The 21,181-nt window shown below is 41.6% G+C and overlaps 1 protein-coding gene across 1 annotated transcript in view; it reads right to left on the bottom strand.

The window, feature by feature from the left end:
* Positions 1–21,181, bottom strand: part of rb (adaptor related protein complex 3 subunit ruby) — a 64,968-nt gene that overhangs the window by 30,480 nt on the left and 13,307 nt on the right. Inside the window, exons 4-9 of the mRNA XM_083141007.1 lie at positions 17,666–17,826; positions 15,183–15,285; positions 12,785–12,931; positions 9,579–9,749; positions 9,048–9,200; positions 327–520 (exon numbers count right to left, since the gene is read on the bottom strand). Of these exons, the coding sequence (XP_082997133.1) occupies positions 327–520; positions 9,048–9,200; positions 9,579–9,749; positions 12,785–12,931; positions 15,183–15,285; positions 17,666–17,826 (929 nt within the window). The remainder of the gene's footprint in view (positions 1–326; positions 521–9,047; positions 9,201–9,578; positions 9,750–12,784; positions 12,932–15,182; positions 15,286–17,665; positions 17,827–21,181) is intronic.

Below are 21,181 nucleotides of genomic sequence, written 5' to 3'. Positions count from 1 at the left end.
TTCGTAGCTCCCTAATTTCCTCACGATGGTGGGTGGGCACCGGTCCCATACACAGGCCGAAATCTCAGGAGAAAAGTTGTTATACTTTCTCCCAGGAGACTCGAACCAGCATGCACCCCGTAGCCCAAACCCAAAGCTTTAGATCAAATGGCCACAGTGCAGGACATATTATTATTGTATACTGCAAAAAAGACATGAACACGCCATCAAACATTGAAATAAAATTTCAACTCACCACAAGTACAAGGTTTGTAATATTACTGATTACAGTGGCATTGAATTAAGTAATATTTACAAATTTATGAAAGCTTTTGTAATCTACTTACCGGCCTATAGCTTGAATGGCAGCAGCCACAAACTCCTTATCGTTGCTTGATATGTAGGTCTGGAACTCACGAAGTATGACAGGTATGCTGGTTTCCGTAGCAAGATTTGTTAAAATTTCCAACTTAAGGAGCTTGATATGAGTAGGGTCACTTGTTCGCACAAAGAAACTTTTCAAGAATGGTTCAAACATGCCCTGTAACAAGTTAAACAATTACGACATTAAAAAACTTCTTAAGTCATGTGCCGGCAACATTCTTGTTAACTGCACAACAGAAATGGACAGCGCGATGAAAGTCGCTTCAAAAGTCTGTCCAAGTTTCCGAGTCAATCCCAGAATTACTAAAGTCAGACACAGCAAGTAGAGTCATTGGAACCCTGGCCCGTTTCTTCCTTGCAGTGTCTCGACCAGCCCTGATAATTACTTTGGGATGGAGTCAAAAGCTTGAACCAACTTTTGAAGTGACTTTCGTTGTGATGTTTATTTCTTTGTGGTTTTTAACAGGGAGCTATGGACACAAAATACATTTATTTTGTGGAAAAAGAATATTCATAAAACATAGATTAGAAACACTGTTTCATGCTCTTGCACAATTGGGCTCCTCTGTGTTAGTTTCTATCTTATATTTATCCCAAGTATTTTCCCTCGATCATCTGTGTTTCAGACCCAAATCTCCATTTTGAAGCTTAGCATCAAACCTACAGTGTCAACCTGTATAGTGCACCTGGGGTTTCCTGAAATGATAATATTCTCCAGATGTAATAACAGAAATGACAGCCAAGGAGGGGTATGTCTTTTTTACTGGAGGCATCAGATTGACATTACATTTGGAACCAGCCAACACCGGATGTAAAGATCAAACTTGGGGTGGAATAATACAGATGCTAATGTATTATATTGGCCAATACTAGTAGGTTTGGAAAAATATTGGTTTGAATTTAATCATCAGAACCCTGCAAAGGGTCAGTAAAATACCTAAAAGCACTTTCACACTCAAAAGTTCTGAAAATTATATAAAAAGTACAATTTTAAATAATTCTATACAAATATTTGCACTGATTAAATGTTAATATTCTCACAATATATTATATTTGAAACTATGAAGATTTTAACGTGGATCTCAGCCAGCCACACCCACAAACAGGCTGACAGAATCACAGACAGGGAGGATTTGTTTCTTTGAGTTGTTGTTTTAAGTCCACTTTATGCAGTGATAGGCTAATCAGGACTGGACCTACAGTTAAAAGTGGGATCCGAACCAGTATTGTAATGAGCACATGAGCAACAGCCAGCGGTTGGCTCAATGCCAACAGGAACCTGACCCTCCCAATACTTAGCAACATATGACGTAATCTACAAGTGTCTCTTGTCAGCTGCTCTGCAGTGTGGAAGGTCGTAAATAGGATGTCTTTACAGCTAAGAGAAAGGAACCTGTGAGTTAACATTGGGCTAGTGCCAAGACTTGGCCAATGCTCAAACAGCACGTGTGACATTGGAAACATTCCAAAGGTCGGCCTAGCCTCACAGCTGCCAACAAAGCTGTAAGCTTGCCAACTGACCTAGTGAGTCCACGTGCCAATAAATGAACTTAGGTGAAAATAGTCACAGTGATAAGTAAACTCTATGAAAGCCACACGGTAGGGCAACATCACAAGTAGACAGAAAATCTTATAAAAACCCGTTTATACATAAAATAAACATCCTGTTTCTCGTGAACATCCATGGCCCAGGGAACCGCTGACCTATCGACAGATCGTTGACTGTGGCTTGGTTAAAAGGTATGATAAGACCTTATTGTCTGTTGATGGCAAATTAGATTACTCTTTCAAAGTCATTAACATGATAAAGATAATCAATTAACATTATGAGTGCACTATATGTAATCCTTAGGCTCAGTAGCGGCGATTGGATCCCAAAACTGGGGGGCAAAGACAGTATATTTCCCTTTGTAGATAAGATTTAGCATAGTGCGGGGGCAAAACTGGCAAAAATTGGGGGGTGGGGGGCAACTGCCCCACTCGTCCCCCTTAATCGCCGCCACTGCTTAGGCTAAGATATTAGAAAAAACTTTGTAAATATGAGAAAAGCAAGTGTCTATCCACATAATTAAAACCCCTTCTGAGTTACACTCCATCTATCAGCTAGATGTCGCCATTTGGCAAGCTTACAGCTTCATTGGTAGCTGTCAGGCAAGGCCGACCTTTGGAATGTTTCCAATGTCACACGTGCCATTTAACTCTTTGGCCAAGTCTTGGCACTAGCCCAATGCTAAGTCACAGGTTCCTTTCTCTTATTCTTAGCTGTAAAGATTTCCTACTTTCGACCTTCCACACTGCAGAGAGGCTGACAAAAGACATGTGTAGATTACATCATATGTTGTTAAGTATTGGGAGGGGGTCATTGAGCCTACCGCTGGCTGTTTCTCATGTGCTTGTTACAGTATGCAATGTGCCTCCACCATTGGACTACTTTTAACTGTCACAATTGACAAGTACAGGTATCAATAGTATAGTTCCATTGGCTTTGAATTGATGTTTCTAAGTCCATTTTATGCACAGATAAGTGGACTGGACCTACAGTTTAAAGTGGGATCCGAACCACTGTGCAATGTGCCTCCACTGGGTATCAAACTGTCAGTCTCTATTTTTATCTCTCTCGCTAGATTTGATTGGTAACCTATCTACCTTGCTATCAGTAAAAAAAATATATTGGTACATACAGTAATACACAATTTGAAGCAGGAACATTAATTGTGTGGAAACAGATACACAAAAAGTTGACCTATCCGCCGAACACCTCACCAAAATCCGGGACTTCATCCACACCCGCGGCCCACCTGAAGGCCTAACAGCTCGTACCACCGCCATGTTAATACCCGACAATCCCCGCACCCCCACCTTCTATCTATTGCCCAAAATCCACAAACCTGGCAACCCTGGCAGACCCATTGTGTCCAGCTATAACTCACCTACAGAACGAATCTCAGCCTTTGTTGACTCCCATCTCCAGCCTCTTGTGAAAGCTCTGACCTCCTACCTCCGTGACACCAACCACTTCCTCCAGAAAATCAGCACCCTCCCGCCATTGCCCCCAAATACCATCCTTGCCACCACTGATGTCACTTCCCTCTACACCAACATACCTCACTCCCATGGCCTCCGCTCCATAGAATTCTATCTCAATAGCAGACCCAAACCTCACAACCCCAGCACCAACTTCCTGACCCACCTAGCCCACCTTGTCCTCACTTGTAACAACTTCACCTTCGAAAACCAAAATTTCCTACAGATCCGAGGTACAGCCATGGGTACCAGAATGGCCCCATCCTATGCAAACCTCTTCATGGGCCAACTTGAGCAAGAGTTTTTGGCTACCCAACCCCTCCAACCCCTCCTCTGGCTCCGCTTCATCGACGACATCTTCATGCTCTGGACACATGGAGAACCATCCTTGTCAGCCTTCCTGGACCAACTTAACCACTTCCGTTCCCTAAAATTCACCTGGACACACTCCCCCAACCAGATCACCTTCCTGGATGTGGACGTGCACATCGAGGGAGGACACCTGACTACCTCCATCCACATAAAACCCACCAACCACATGCAATACCTACACTTCTCCAGCTCCCACCCGTTCCACACCAAAAAAGCAATTCCATTCTCTCTGGCCCTCAGGGGACAGCGCCTGAACACTTCACCCACCTCCCGCCAGAATTATAACCTCCGCCTACACCAGGCCCTGGTTAACCGTGGATATCCCTCCATCCTGGTCACCAAGCAAATATCACGAGCTGCCTCACATACCACTACCACCAAGAAACCTGCTGCCACCAACCCACCTGCACTCATCACCCAATATCATCCCCACCTCAACAAAATCAGGCACACACTGCACTCTCTTCTCCCAATCCTCCACAGTGATCCCGAAACCAAAAACATATTTCCCGACAAACCCAGGGTGGTTTTCAAACGCCCCCCTAACCTCCAAAACATCCTGGTCCACAACACTCCTTCACCACACATCCAACACCCCCCTGCCCATAAATGCAACCGACCCAGGTGCAAGACCTGTCCCATCCTTATCACTTCTCACACCCTCCAGGTGCACACGGCCACTGGCAAATTTACCCTCCATCCCAAAGGGACCTGCCATGCCTCAAACCTTATCTACATCCTCACCTGCAACATCTGTGGTGATTTTTACCTGGGGGAAACATCAACGGCCCTCAACCTCCGCATCAATAACCACCGCTCCTCCACCCACAACCTTGACTTCACTGTCGCCGTCCACACCAACCACCACAACATCAGTTTCAACGACTGCTTCCGGGTAGCGATCATCCACCTCCTACCCCAACCAGCCAACACCTCTGTTCGCAAAAGATGGGAGAGGGCCTATATATCGGCCATGAGTGCAACCACTCCACCTGGCCTGAACAAGGCCACCCAGTAATGCCCAACCCTCACCCACCCTCCCAACTCATCCTACACACTCACAGTTTACGACGAGCCTGGTGACGAAACAGTGTTTTTTTCGTTCTACGCACCGCTTCTTCTTCAATGGGGACCTGGCAACTCTGCAGGACCCCAACTTCCGGTTCCGTCTTCTGTTTCTTCTCACACCGATGATGCTATAAATTAGCGAAAATTTTGAATTTTCCTACTGTCCGGTGAGTGTTTCCTTTTACCTTATTTGATTTTTATATATATATATATATATATATATATATATATATAATGGATAAAAGCAAGGAGGGCCAAAAGGGCTAAGTAAAAATCAAATAAGGTAAAAGGAAACACTCACCGGACAGTAGGAAAATTCAAAATTTTCCTTATTTGATTTTTTTTTATATATATATATATATATATATATATATATATAATGGATAAAAGCAAGGAGGGCCAAAAGGGCTAAGTAATAATCAAATAAGGTAAAAGGAAACACTCACCGGACAGTAGGAAAATTCAAAATTTTCGCTAATTTATAGCATCATCAGTGTGAGAAGAAACAGAAGACGGAACCGGAAGTTGGGGTCCTGCAGAGTTGCCAGGTTCCCATTGAAGAAGAAGCGGTGCGTAGAACGAAAAAAAACACTGTTTCGTCACCAGGCTCGTCGTAAACTGTGAGTGTGTAGGATGAGTTGGGAGGGAGGGCGGGAGGGTGGGTGAGGGTTGGGCATTACTGGGTGGCCTTGTTCAGGCCAGGTGGAGTGGTTGCACTCATGGCCGATATATAGGCCCTCTCCCATCTTTTGCGAACAGAGGTGTTGGCTGGTTGGGGTAGGAGGTGGATGATCGCTACCCGGAAGCAGTCGTTGAAACTGATGTTGTGGTGGTTGGTGTGGACGGCGACAGTGAAGTCAAGGTTGTGGGTGGAGGAGCGGTGGTTATTGATGCGGAGGTTGAGGGCCGTTGATGTTTCCCCCAGGTAAAAATCACCACAGATGTTGCAGGTGAGGATGTAGATAAGGTTTGAGGCATGGCAGGTCCCTTTGGGATGGAGGGTAAATTTGCCAGTGGCCGTGTGCACCTGGAGGGTGTGAGAAGTGATAAGGATGGGACAGGTCTTGCACCTGGGTCGGTTGCATTTATGGGCAGGGGGGTGTTGGATGTGTGGTGAAGGAGTGTTGTGGACCAGGATGTTTTGGAGGTTAGGGGGGCGTTTGAAAACCACCCTGGGTTTGTCGGGAAATATGTTTTTGGTTTCGGGATCACTGTGGAGGATTGGGAGAAGAGAGTGCAGTGTGTGCCTGATTTTGTTGAGGTGGGGATGATATTGGGTGATGAGTGCAGGTGGGTTGGTGGCAGCAGGTTTCTTGGTGGTAGTGGTATGTGAGGCAGCTCGTGATATTTGCTTGGTGACCAGGATGGAGGGATATCCACGGTTAACCAGGGCCTGGTGTAGGCGGAGGTTATAATTCTGGCGGGAGGTGGGTGAAGTGTTCAGGCGCTGTCCCCTGAGGGCCAGAGAGAATGGAATTGCTTTTTTGGTGTGGAACGGGTGGGAGCTGGAGAAGTGTAGGTATTGCATGTGGTTGGTGGGTTTTATGTGGATGGAGGTAGTCAGGTGTCCTCCCTCGATGCGCACGTCCACATCCAGGAAGGTGATCTGGTTGGGGGAGTGTGTCCAGGTGAATTTTAGGGAACGGAAGTGGTTAAGTTGGTCCAGGAAGGCTGACAAGGATGGTTCTCCATGTGTCCAGAGCATGAAGATGTCGTCGATGAAGCGGAGCCAGAGGAGGGGTTGGAGGGGTTGGGTAGCCAAAAACTCTTGCTCAAGTTGGCCCATGAAGAGGTTTGCATAGGATGGGGCCATTCTGGTACCCATGGCTGTACCTCGGATCTGTAGGAAATTTTGGTTTTCGAAGGTGAAGTTGTTACAAGTGAGGACAAGGTGGGCTAGGTGGGTCAGGAAGTTGGTGCTGGGGTTGTGAGGTTTGGGTCTGCTATTGAGATAGAATTCTATGGAGCGGAGGCCATGGGAGTGAGGTATGTTGGTGTAGAGGGAAGTGACATCAATGGTGGCAAGGATGGTATTTGGGGGCAATGGCGGGAGGGTGCTGATTTTCTGGAGGAAGTGGTTGGTGTCACGGAGGTAGGAGGGCAGAGCTTTCACAAGAGGATGGAGATGGGAGTCAACAAAGGCTGAGATTCGTTCTGTAGGTGAGTTATAGCTGGACACAATGGGTCTGCCAGGGTTGCCAGGTTTGTGGATTTTGGGCAATAGATAGAAGGTGGGGGTGCGGGGATTGTCGGGTATTAACATGGCGGTGGTACGAGCTGTTAGGCCTTCAGGTGGGCCGCGGGTGTGGATGAAGTCCCGGATTTTGGTGAGGTGTTCGGCGGATAGGTCAACTGTGGTGGGTTTGTAGGTGGAGGGGTCAGCCAGCTGGCGGTTGGCTTCCGCCAGGTAGTCTTGAGAGTTCAGGACCACCGTGGTGGACCCCTTGTCAGCTGGGAGGATTTTGATGTTGTGGTTATTGCGGAGGTCTCTGAGAGCTTTCTGTTGGGGGGGATTGAGGTTAGGTTGGTTGTGAAAGTTATTTAAGAATGAGCTGTCAGAGGTGGTGGAAATGATGGCAGTGATGTATCTTTCCAAGGGGTGGTTGGTGGGCAGGGGGGGGGTGGATCTTGGGAGGAGGGGGGGCTAAATTGAAGGAGGCTCGGGTGGGTTTCACTGGTAGTAGATTGGAGTGAGGGATTTTTGGCCCAGAAATGTTGCCATCGGAGGCTGCGAGCAAATGTGTGTATGTCAAAAAGTAGGCGGAATTGGTTGGGGGGAGTTGTGGGGGAGAAGGTGAGGCCTTTGGATAAAACAGCTATTTCATCAGTGCTCAGTTTATGGCTGGATAAATTGAGTACAGTCTGGTTGTTTTTGAGTGGGTTCGGGTCATTGGTGGTCATGGATCTGGTAGGGGTGGGTTTGTCCGTGGACTGGTTGTTTCCCAAGGTGCGATGTATGGGAGTGCAGTTTTGGTTTTCAGGGGGGGTCTGTGGTGGTGTGGGAGGGGTGGGCAATGGTAGAGGGGGTCGGGTAATAGCGGGCATGTTGGTGTGGGACTGAAATTGGGCGGCAGTGGAAGGGGAAGGGTGCAGCCAGTCTGAAAAGCTTGACGGCAGAGATTGGAGAGTTTTTGGAGGTGTTTAGTGTTAAGATCACTGGCAATGGAATGGGCGGTGTGCCAGAAGGAGTCTATTTTGTGATGGTGGTTACCTGGGGTCAGCAACAGGATTTTGGTAAGGGATTGAATAGAAATGGACAGTTCTCGGGCGCGATTTAGCTGGGATCGGTACATGGCGTGGGTCAGTTCAATAGCGAAATTTCTCGCTAGTGGGTAAATCGTGGGTTTTATGCTTGGGGGCATGGCGGAAAACGGCAGTTTGGGTGTGAGGCTTTTGGGTGTTAGGCCTAATATCAAACATGAGTGCAGGAAGCGTGCATGGGACGTAGCTTTGGTGTAGGAAACAATAAGAGATCGCAGGCGGTTCAGTTGATAGGAGTTATACGTGAAAGGATTCATACCAAAAGTGGATAATAATGGATAAAAGCAAGGAGGGCCAAAAGGGCTAAGTAAAAATCAAATAAGGTAAAAGGAAACACTCACCGGACAGTAGGAAAATTCAAAATTTTCGCTAATTTATAGCATCATCAGTGTGAGAAGAAACAGAAGACGGAACCGGAAGTTGGGGTCCTGCAGAGTTGCCAGGTTCCCATTGAAGAAGAAGCGGTGCGTAGAACGAAAAAAACACTCACAGTTTACGACGAGCCTGGTGACGAAACAGTGTTTTTTTCGTTCTACGCACCGCTTCTTCTTCAATGGGAACCTGGCAACTCTGCAGGACCCCAACTTCCGGTTCCGTCTTCTGTTTCTTCTCACACCGATGATGCTATAAATTAGCGAAAATTTTGAATTTTCCTACTGTCCGGTGAGTGTTTCCTTTTACCTTATTTGATTTTTACTTAGCCCTTTTGGCCCTCCTTGCTTTTATCCATTATATATATATATATATACGAGACCTGCACAAGATTGATTGATTGTCTTTATTTTACTTTGCTTTTTGTGCCACTTTTGGCTAATTTGCAAGGGGATGAGTGATGATATGATGAAATTGATGAATGGACACTCACAAACATCCATGCCCAGGCCAAGATTCAAACCACTCTGCAACGAGAACCGGCTTAGACCTGCACAAGACATTTGCAAGAATAAATTCAAACATACCTTTCTCTTTGTGGAAATTGAAGCTATACAATTCAGCACAATGGACTGAACCTCCCTGTGGGATCTCAATAGACGAATCAATGCCTTCGCCACAACATTCACTTCCACTTTAGGAGCAAGGTGGTGATACAACTGCGCCACACCCATTACAACCTGAAATATTTTTGAAGGAGAAAAAAATTGTGAAACCATTTTATATTTGGTTTAAATCATAGGGCATGAAAACATAAATTGGTCCTCTATTTTATGCTCATTTATCGATCAAATGTATTTTTTACTTTGTTATTTTGTTTGAACTGAACTTTTATTTTTGTTATTAGCAACAAAAGTCCAGGGTTGACTGACCTGTTTGACACTTCCTTCTCCCTGCTGACACCAATGGCCCCAGACCATTAAATAACCACTCCTGCCTCTTGATGAAGAAATAGAGGACTTTCATGAAGATAATGTACAAAAGTAGCAAAACTAATTTCATTTTAAACAGTTTGGCAAAACATGGGTTTACAAGAAAAACTATCTTAAAATACTTACAGAAGCATTCCTACTTTGCAACAGCGGTTTTGTATTTCTTAAAAGCAGCCTGTGATCAGGATCTAAAGAGTATGTCTTCTTTACTTTTTGTTTGTCCCTCTCTTCATCCTCATCTTCCTCATTCTCATCATCATCGTAGAAAGGTTTATTCTCCGATTCATCACCTACATCCTAAGAGAGAAACATCCTTCGTACATGTATCAAACAGAATGCTGTGTGGGGGAAAAACACACTATTTTCTAGTAATGATTTCAAACTGACACATTAAATAATATTTATCCAATAATTACTTAGTAATATGAGTATCACAGGGTAACACTTAACCTTTCGGGGCCCAAGGCCATTTTCACAGGTAACCCCCTTGGCGCCAGAGCAAAATGCAGAGTTTCAATTAAATAGTGTAGATCGGAGGCTAATTGCCCTAGAGATATGAATGATATACCGTTGTACGCAGAATGAACCAGAGATTCAGACTATATAAAATGTATGCAAATTTGGCATATATGTAGTGCGGGAGGGGAGAACCCCCAAAATTCAAAATTTCGGGAAAAAATGGGGATTTCCCCCCTCCCCCCAAGAAAAAAGTACATGACAGTGTCAACATGTACATGGAAATTATCACTGGCATGTAAGGAACACAAAAATATTTGCATTATTATCGTATGACCATGTAATGCGAGTTGTACTCCGAAAAGGAATAGCCAGCATGCCACTGATTCAAGCTTCAAAATGCAGTGTTGCCTTGAAATGACTGTAGCTAAGAGGCTAATTGCCCTAGAGATATGAATGATATACCGTTGTACGCGGAATAAATCACAGATTCAGACAATGTAAAATTTATGCACATTTGGCGTATATATAGAAAGATGAATCCCCCAAACCCCCCCGCAAAAAAAGGATGGAAAACATTCCTTTTGACCTCGGGTACCGATAAAGAAACTTCCTTCAAATGCAGTTTCCAGGAGTGAGGGAAACACATTGCTTTAGAACAACAAAGCCGGCCTTCCTTTGTTGGCAAAATTTTTCTCTTGAAAATAGACACAAAGAAGAAGTTGCCTTTCTCCTGCCATTTTCATGAAAAAAAAATGCAACAATCATTTCTGTTAAATGCATGTGTTAACAACAATATGAAAAAAGAAGATCTGAATTCTAGACAAAAAAAGCAAAGTTATAACGTAAAAACTACGACCTTGACAAAGTGTCTCGATCGAGACGATCGGGCACCCGAGGTTACCTAAGAGCATCTTGATCAAGACCATTTTACTAAAACATAGTTTATTTACCCTTTATGTCAACAATCTTAAGAATATATTTGGAAAACACAGCTGGCAAGGATGTAATAAAATAACTAAAATTAAGTAATGAAAATATACTTTTGTTTAATCTAGGGTTATTAATTTCCACCGAACTAATTGGAAGGCAAAGATTATATTGGGATCATACGACTTTCAACGACTGTACCAAGGAAGATTTATGCAAGATCTAGTACTACTTGCAATAATATGCATAAAATATTACCAGGAACTTTACTTTTCATTAACTGGACCTAACATCCTCTTTTGATATTCAATAAATATTCAATTCTATATCTATTTGACATTCATTTCCTTCCCAGGGAATTTGAATTTTTTTCATAAATTTTGCCGAGCTTAGCTATACACAACCTAGATAATGATGTAACGACCCTGTTCGTACTGCTTAAATTAGTACACCACGGCTACAGTATCTTCAGGGTAATGGGTTCTTTGTTTGAGAATGCAAATAAGAAAGCGTTATAGCCAAAGGATATGATAAAAATGCAAGTCTATATTCTGAGATTCTTCACAGTTACAGAGACTATACGATATATGTACATGAATATTTCTTTGGAAGAGATTATATTTGCCTTCTTCTTCTTTCTTTTACATTAAATGAATAGGCTTCTTCTTCTTTCTTATACTAGCGTAGACCTCTACTTTAGTAAAGGAATAGGCTTCTTCTTCTTACTAGCACAGATCTCTTCTTTAGTAAAAGAATAGGCTTCTTCTTCTTTCTTCTACTAACGTAAATTTCTTCCTTGGTTAAAATAATAGACTTCTTCTTCTTTCTTCTACTAACGTAAATTTCTTCCTTGGTTAAAAGAATAGGCTTCTTCTTCTTTCTTCTACTAACGTAAATTTCTTCCTTGGTTAAAAGAATAGGCTTCTTCTTCTTTCTTCTAAGAATATAGATTTCCATTATGAATAAATGATTGGCTTCTTCTTCTTTCTTCTATTTCTTCAATCTTTTATTTACAACAAATAGTTTCTTGGCCTTCTTCTTTTTTCTTCTTATGACATCAATTTATTTTATACATAAATGATGGACTTCTTATTCTTTCTTCTATTTGCAGAAAATCATCTATTTATTCTCTTCTATTTGCAGCAAATCAATCTATTTCTTTTTCTTCTATTTATAGCGATCATATATATTTCTTATCTCTTCTTTTACAGCAATCATATACTTCTTGAAAGCTCAAATACCTTTGCACGTTTCCCTCTTTTCTGAAGCCTGAACACAAGCTCGAAAATATTTCAGGGGCGACAAATCTGGATATAGCAGCACCTCCTATCCCAAACCAAAAGGGACAGCCTAAGATCGCTAAGGAAAAGCACTACCTGTAACCCAGTGCATCTAAAGAAAAGCGCAACCGTATGTGCTATGGGGTGTCTAATTTGAATAGTTATTTATTCCTTAATACATTTTTATAATCTGCATTTACTTAATTCCCATTTGCTTTAATACATATAATCATCTTTCTCATATTCTAATTTCAACAATCAGCCTTCTTTACCGTTCTTTTGCACACTGCCATCTGTCGTCGCTTCCATGAAATATTCCATATCGCATTATTGATTGTGTTCGGCCGACTAGGTACGTGACAATGAATACATGCTGTTATATCACTACCCTTATACCACCTTTGAATATTTTCATTTAAACATTATTATTATTATTTTGAGACACTTGGTTCCAATTGGTGGACATTGACCTTCTCTAGATCCTCCTAATGTATATGTGATGTTCGGAAAATCATTAATACATTTTATAAAGTCCTGAAAGGTAAAAAGAAAACTTGGCAAGGAAAATGATCTCAACTTTTCTCGATCAACAAGTGGAATAAAGTGGGTGCAACAAACATTTCTTCAAAGAACATTAAATTGAAATAAAGAAGAAAAAAAACTCACATCCAAATTTGGATCGGTAAACTGTGTTCTGGCATATCGTGTCAGCATGTTGATGATTATCACTTGGCCCCATTCATCTACATCAACCAGCAAATTGCACAGTTTCCGGTAATTTTTGTGGATAAGATCAATTCTCTCTGGACATACCTGAAAAATATATTTCTTGTTAATATAGTAAACAAAATACCTTTCCGAATATTTGAAATATTCAAATCCAAGGATACTAAGATAGTTTTCAACATGAAGATGATAGTGAATCAGAAAATTAGCCAGAATAGGAGTGAAAGCACAGGTAAAGATACTGTCCACATTGTATTTGCCTGCACTATGCAGTATATTTGTGTTACGGAACTTTAGATGGGGATATTAATATACACATGACTGTGGTCACCGAAAAAAAAACCCTTAACCTTTAGCTGCCTGAAGGTCAAAATTTCAACCACCACATGTGAACCCCTTTAACGCCAAATGGTCGATATTTCGACCAGCAGCATGCTGCAATTAGCGTTCAATTTCTCAAAAACTACACACGATATTTCACTTCTGTCTTTTTCTATCTTTAGTATACATACGAAGGTATTACATACTCGAATTACAAAACAATACATCCATTTTTACTACTATTAACAGGCAAAGTTTGAAAAAGTCCTTTCTTTCCCTTTATTACCGCCATATTACCATGAGATAGATTTCTAAAAGTGTAACTTGTAAACTATCACATCTTTTTGAAAAAAATAAATTCTACGAGCAAGAATGAGTAAAAAGCAACATTTTAAGCTACGTCCGACAATTAAGGATTCAGGGGGGACACAGGGGCAAAGGCCCGATTGTCGAAATTTGGCCAGACCACGTGTTAGCACACGGCAGCAATTGACGGGTCGTTTCTTGAAAACTATACACTGTATTTCAGTTATCTTTCTTGTTCATTAGTTTACGTACAAAGGTATTATATACTGTTACTACAAAACGATACATCCATTGTTACTATTATTAACAAGCGTAGTTTGAAATAGCCCTTTGTTTTCCTTTTGTTACTAAGGGACAAATTGAAGATAAAAGGCTATAACTGCTGAACTACTGCATCTTTTGGAACAATCTAAATTCAAAATGTAACAATGAGTAAAAAGCAACATTTTAAGTAACATATGAAAATTAAGGATCCAGGGGAGGAAGTGGGGGCAAAGGCCCAAAGTTCGAAATTTTCCATAATTATGCAAAATTTCCGAACCCCGTAACTTCAGCTTTTATTTTTTCTAACTTGCGGCCCGTGTGTGACATATGCTTATAGAGTGGTCTATTGTTGTGCTTTCTTCCAAATTTAGTCCATCCAGCATCCATAGGGCCGATTCTAGAAGCAAAATTCTGGACATTGTACCGAAGCTGGCAACACTGACGCTTCATATAAGGTTATTACTTTTTTACTCAAGAAGTATCAGTCTAATTTCAACTAAATTTTACAAGATTGTAGGAATGTACCACCACTACATACTACATTTTTTCATTAAATTGATTATATTAATAGGGGGGTGCAGGCACGTGCCGTATTCCAACTTCTTTAAAATAAATCAACTTTATTATTCTTCTTCTTCATTTAACACTAATTATTGGGACGGACAATGTATAGATTTTACCTCCGCTAAAAGCCATCTTTAAGAAAGAAAACACAAGAAATTTCATCTCTCTGCGACAATTAGTTCTTGAGTTACGATTTTTTTTTGTACTTCGCGGCAAGTTTGAAAAAAGTGTGCTTGAAAATGCGCCGGCGTTAACAAAAATACAGTCGCGCGAGAGCTCTGAAGGTTAAGTATGGAATTTTCTTAACAAGTTACTACTGGAAAACCAGTTGTTGTTTTTTTTTAGCAAATTTAGTTTCTTGACTCCCTTCTTCTTCTTCATTTTTTGATTCAGATTCACTTTCACTGCTTTCAGAGGTCAATAACCAGTTCAACTCATCTCGCAATGGAGTAGTGACAAGTAACGTTGTTAACCTTTAATTTTGGCTAATATAAATATAGCTTGACTATTATATTTTCCTTATCAGTCTTATCACACAAATAAAGAGTGAGTGTGACTGATATTTAGATGACAACAATCTCAAAGAGCCATCCATGCTCAGGTCAAAACTCGATCCTAGAACATTCAGTTGTGTGAACCTGAGTTTATATCTCAGCCAGCAAGCCAGTGTCAGTTATTCTAAACGAAACACAATATTTCTTAGCTCAACCACTGACGTCAAGACCCCTCCCCAAAAATAACTGTGATTATACCTGATTTTCAGTGCAGTGCGGCAAGATAAGGTTTATTGATGACATGTCAAGTAAGCAGCAAAATAAGGTATGAAATTAATCATGAAAGTGCTCTACATTCTGCAACGTAATTCCAGTTTTGAAATAATTACCTCTTCAAATGCCATAACTGCAGATCCCACAACTAAGGTTGTCTTATCCGATAGCAGTTTCTCTATCATATGCACCAACTCATCCTTCTGTTCAGGATCCAAGCTGAAAAGGCAATTGCAAAATGTAAGAACACATTGAAAAAAAAATCATATTTACTTTGACAAACATAGTACAATGAAACTTCTCCATAACGGACACCAAGAGTGAAGGTAAAAATATCTGCTATTCAGAATAGAAACTTGCGATGCTATAAAAACTTGATTTGTGCAATAAAATATTTCATTAATGGAATGGAATGGTTAAGGACTTGGGAACACACTTGATTTGAATTACTTCCAAGTTTAACGAATAAAATTTATCATGCATACAAATTAATTTCACATACATCTAATATACATAAAATTTTCCAAGATTACTCTAAAAACACACAGCTTCTTACTCCGATTTATTTCATTTCAAGTTTATATAATTTGCATTTCTGTGGCATCTTTACACACATGGCATGCACTTCACAACATAAAAAAATATGCATTTTTAAAACAATGAGATTCAACAATTAGGTACGCTTCAAGAACAATCAATAAGTAAATATGTTTGGCTGAAATTAAAATATTGTTAACTATTACTCAACAATAGGCATTTCAGGAACTCAATTTTATTTTTATTTGCTGTCAGAAGTTTAAAATTGCTCCAGGGTTATAGTTTTCAATCTCCACGTCCGTTATCAAGAATACCTATGATTAACAAGTAAATCCCCCACATAGCTGTGTGTATTTCTGTCGGGGAAATAACAAATTACGGTGTTTGCTTTTCAGAAGTCCATTAGGAGAAGTTATCTGTACTACCATTTTATGCCTTATGTTTATAAAACTGGAAGGTATAATATCCTACGAAACAAGCTATTTAATAAGTCAAATACAATGAGAACTAATTTCAAATAATGATCATTATTTTTCAGAGCAAAAGGTTTCTGTCATGATATTATTATTATTTTGATTTTTTTGAAGACAGGAGCTATTTTGATGGTTTTGATTCATTGATTTAATTTATTTCACTTCACATTTAGCTAATCGTTAAGATAAGGATGAGTGATGATATGGTGAAATTGATAAAGGAACTTTTACAAAGAACATCCATGTCCAGGCTGGGATAAGAACCTGGAACCCCTGGCATCGTGCTAACCATTCCGTGACGGAGGCTGGCAGCTATTTTGTTGGTTTGTGTAATTATTACGCACATGGCCTTTTTTAAAATTTCTTCTTCCCTAGGCTGCTTGTATAACAATTATACACACCTTGTAGTAACAAAGTACTTTCATACACACATTTGTTTTCAAAGAAGCTGTGTATAAGAACTATACAGAGTGTTCCAGGAGGAAGTGACAATACTTTGGGAACTGGTAGTATGAGTGATTCTAAGCAAAAAAGTCCATATGAACATGGGTCCGATTTTGAACGATAACGGAGATATGAACAGAAATAAAAATGATTTAAGAAAACTTAAACAAAAACTGTAACACGTAAAACATGGCAATGTAATGGTAATTGTGTAAGTAAATACGAGAAGGGACATGCTGATACTAATCTTTATTGCATGAATTTGTGATGTAGCAGTAATTAGTACACGATAATTAAGTAATGAAGCAAGCAATGAATGTAGAACTGCTCATTCAGTTGGTTGATCATTCAGCATCTGAATTCCACCTACCCTAATCGATGGATTGGTTGTTGTCGTCGTCGTGGTAGTCGTCTGGTTCCATGGCCGCCTCGTTCTCTCGACCTAACTCATCTTGATTTCTGTTTATGGGGGTGGATGAAGCAGGAGGTTTGCTGGAAAAGGGTGAATAAAAGGGATGAACTGCACATTCGCATTACGAATGCTGATGTGTTAAGCCAGGAACATCATCGGGAACTTTGTAGTGCAACACAAGATGTCCTCCAATGCGCTCAGAAGTGCACTGGTATTGGTGGTGGTATTTTTGAGAATCTGCTCTGACCTGCTATCATTTCTGTGGCTTTTTCCCTCCTTACCTTCGTTCATGTGAGTACTGACCAGCAGGTGTTAACATTTCATTTTTCTACATTTATTGCTTGCTTCATTACTTAATTATCGTGTACTAATTATTACTGCTACACCACAAATAAAGATTAGTATCAGCATGTCCCTTCTCGTATTTACTTACACAATTACCATTACATTGCCATGCTTTACGTGTTACTGTTTTTGTTTACGTTTTTCTACTTCATTTTTATTTCATATCTGTTATCGATCAAAATCGGACCCATGTTCAAATGGACATTTTTGCTTAGAATCACTCATACTACCAGTTCCCAAAGTATTGCCGCTTCCTCCTGGAACACCCTGTATATGCTAACTGTAAGTTGTGCTAAAGGTGACCAAAATTAAAGTAATATTTGTGAAATTGAATGTAAAGGAACACAACTTAGCTTAAAAAGTTCTCTCGAGAGAAAAAATTAAATACCTATGAAGTTTTGGAATGGCATGAGCAGCCGTTTTTCGAACATAAGGTGACATATCCGAGGCAGAATCCTTAATAGCAAGCATCACAATAGGAACAATCATTGGTACTCGGATGCTGGACAGAACTCTCAATGCACTTGCCCTAATCAACTGGTTAGGATCCTGAAACAAGAAACAAAAAGTTAACAATGCACTGATCTATGAAAATGTGACCTTGTTTTTTAATGAGTACTACTTATGTTTATTTTTGTTTCGGGTTCTTTAATATATTTCAGCCTGTAAAAATATGATCACTTTTGACTATTAATATGATGAAGAGTTTTAATCCATAGCTTGGAATACTGCCATAAAGAAGTATGGAATTTCTAGCAAGATTTGTCAGTTTCCAACACAATAAGTGCACTGCTTTCATTTTTAACAATAAGTCACTATTTTATTAGTTAAGTGACAGTTTCCATTTACAAGGAAAGGTCATGGATTTCACAAGAATAAATTCTCCTGTTCAAAATTCGACCATTTTGCCGTTGTCTAATTGATTGATTGATTTAAAAATTGTTTGGGTGCGTCGGCACTAAAGGCCATTTTGCACCCTTCTATGTATACGGGGAAATAGCCCCTTATCTAAAATTCTGACTCAAATCTTAAAAAGGGGTGTAAATAGCCCCTTGGGAAAAAATTAAAAGTGCAAGGTTGTAAAAAGACCTGCACGAGACAAACACAACACATTAAAAAGTCAGAACAAACAAACTAAAAACCTCCTTACAGACGGTGGAAGAGTCCAGCTCTTCGTAAAAAACTAAAAACATTTGATAAAATGTTGCTGTCATCACCCAAGAGCCTGAAAGGTTAAAAGTCTGCCGGAGGTAAGCAAGATCGACACATTCAACGAGAATATGTCGAATGCTTAATAAAACATTGCAAACACGACATAACGGAGGGTCCAGCCCTTGCAGCAAGTGACTATGCGTTAGACGGCTGTGTCCTAGACACAGGCGGGTAAGAATGACTTCTTCTCGCCGAGAGGGACGGGACGAGGAACGCCAAGCACCTGTGGTGGGCTTAATAGCGTGAAGCTTGTTCCCCGTTTCTGTATCCCACTCGGCCTGCCAAGTGTCAAGAAGGCGACAACGGAACACGTTCTGCAGGTCGCTAGCTGGCAAAAGGTGGACGAGAACATTGCCGTCTGCATCAGCAGACTTGGCGGCAGCATCAGCTGCTTCGTTCCCCTGGATGCCCACGTGGCTAGGGACCCAACAGAAATGTACATCGGCACTGCTAGATAAGGACACAAGCCGTCTGAATATGTGTTGCGCTACTGGATGTCGGGAATACGGCGAATCCAGGGTCTGCAACACGCTGGTCGAATCGCTGCACACAAGGACTTTCTTCAGACCATTGACGTCTGCAAAGTCCAGTGCCTTTACAATGGCGTACAACTCTGCCGTATAGATGGAACAGGCAGGATGTAGCAAGTAACTGGAACTTTGAGAGTCTAGGACGAAGGCGCAACCAACTGATTCGAATGTCTTGGACCCATCCGTGTAAAACACATTAAAATTGGGGTGCTTCGCACGAAGTTCTAAAAACCGTTGCTGGTATACAACCATTGGTGTTTCTGCTTTTGGAAGGGCAGTCAGTGAAAAGTCGATAGAAGGTGCAGGAAACTCCCAGGTAGGGAGAGGTGGAATGAGTGGAGAGACGCCAGGAAGATCACTGCCAACACCAAGTGCTGACAGGATCTCGTCTGCACGAACACCAAATGGTCTAGTGACACTTGGGTGGAGCCGATACCTTGCCAGCCTACCCTCGTCTGAGATGGTGTGAAATGAAGGATGTGAAGGCATCGAGTGAAGATGGAGGAAGTAGTTAACTACCAGCCGCTGTCTTCGTAGAGACAGCGACGGCTCAGATGCCTCTACATACAAACTGGCGACTGGACTGGTCCGAAAGGCACCAGAGCACACACGTATACCAGCATGGTGGACAGTGTCTAGAATGTGAAGTCTAGAAGTACGGGCAGAAGAATACACAACACATCCATAATCTAGCTTCGACCTGATGAGAGCACGGTACAGGCGAAGCAATACCATCCTATCAGCACCCCAAGAAGTATGAGATAAAATGCGTAAAAGGTTGAGAACTCGAAGACAAGAGAACTTAAACTGGCGAAGGTGAGGTAGCCATGTTAATTTCTTATCGAAAATGAGGCCCAGGAAGCGGACCTCATTCACAAAGCACAGGGGAGATTTCCCCATGTACAGGTCAGGATCGAAATAACATGTACGCTGACGACAAAAGTGAACACACACGGATTTCTCGGATGAGAAGGTGAAACCTGTTTGGGAGGACCACGCAACCAAACGGTTTATCGTCAGTTGGAGTTGACGAAAAGCTGACGCGAGATTCCGTGAGCGACAAAAGATCGTGAGGTCGTCTACATACAGTAGACCATGTACAGGGACAACAATGCTTCCCATAACGCTGTTCACTGCTATGGCAAACAGAGTCACACTTAATACGCTGCCCTGCGGGACACCGTTCTCTTGTTCATGAAGACCTGAAAAGGAGTTCCCAACACGTACAAGGAAAAAACGATCGGATAAAAAGTTTACAATAAAGTACGCCATATGGCCACACACGCCCCAAGAATGGAGCTGTTTTATGATGCCAAAGCGCCACGTTGTGTCATATGCTTTTTGGAGGTCAAAGAAAACTGCAACTAAATGTTCCTTGTTGAGGAATGCATCCTGAATATGTGTTTCCAGCTGAACCAGATGGTCCAGTGTGGAACGGTTGGAGCGAAAACCACATTGAAAATTACTTATCAATGAGTTTTCCTCCAAAAACCAGGTGAGACGCTTGTTGATCATGCGTTCCATCAACTTGCACACACAGCTGATTAAGGCAATAGGCCTATAACTCGAGGCTGCGGTGCGTTGTTTACCTGGTTTCAGGATAGGAACAATAATAGCTTCTTTCCAGGAAGTGGGGAAAGAGTCCTCCAACCAAAGCCTGTTGAATACCGCCAAAAGGAAATTTCTTGCTCCAAAGGGCAGATGACGAAGCATCTCATAGTGGATCTTGTCCACTCCAGGAGCTGTATTCTTTGAATCTCAAAGCGCCTGATCGAACTCCCGTTAAGTGAATCGAGAGTTGTATGGCTCGTTGTTATGACTTCGAAAAACTAGAGGGCGTCGTTCTTGACGGTCCTTCTCACGGCAGAAACGTGGTTCATAATTTTCAGAGCTAGACGCATCAGAAAACTGCGTGGCCAAGATATTAGCTATGTCTCTGGAATATGTGTACAACGTCCCATCGTGCTCCAGAGCGCTCAGAGGAGTAGATGCACCCCCCTGGATGCGACGTACTTTGGTCCAAACGGCTTTCGACGAAGCCTGCTTCGTCAGAGAAGACACGTATTGGACCCAGCACGCCTTCTTACTGGCTCGAATAAGCCGACGGGCACGCTTAATGCGGAACTGCTCGAGGTTTGCGGCAGTGTGGTTCCTATTAAATC

Source organism: Lepisma saccharinum, chromosome 19 (genome assembly GCF_977018435.1).
Source record: "Lepisma saccharinum chromosome 19, izLepSacc3.1, whole genome shotgun sequence".
In the NCBI taxonomy this organism is placed as follows: domain Eukaryota; kingdom Metazoa; phylum Arthropoda; class Insecta; order Zygentoma; family Lepismatidae; genus Lepisma; species Lepisma saccharinum.
The sequence above is the reverse complement of the archived record's forward strand: the minus strand, read 5'-3'. Positions and strand labels throughout refer to the sequence as shown.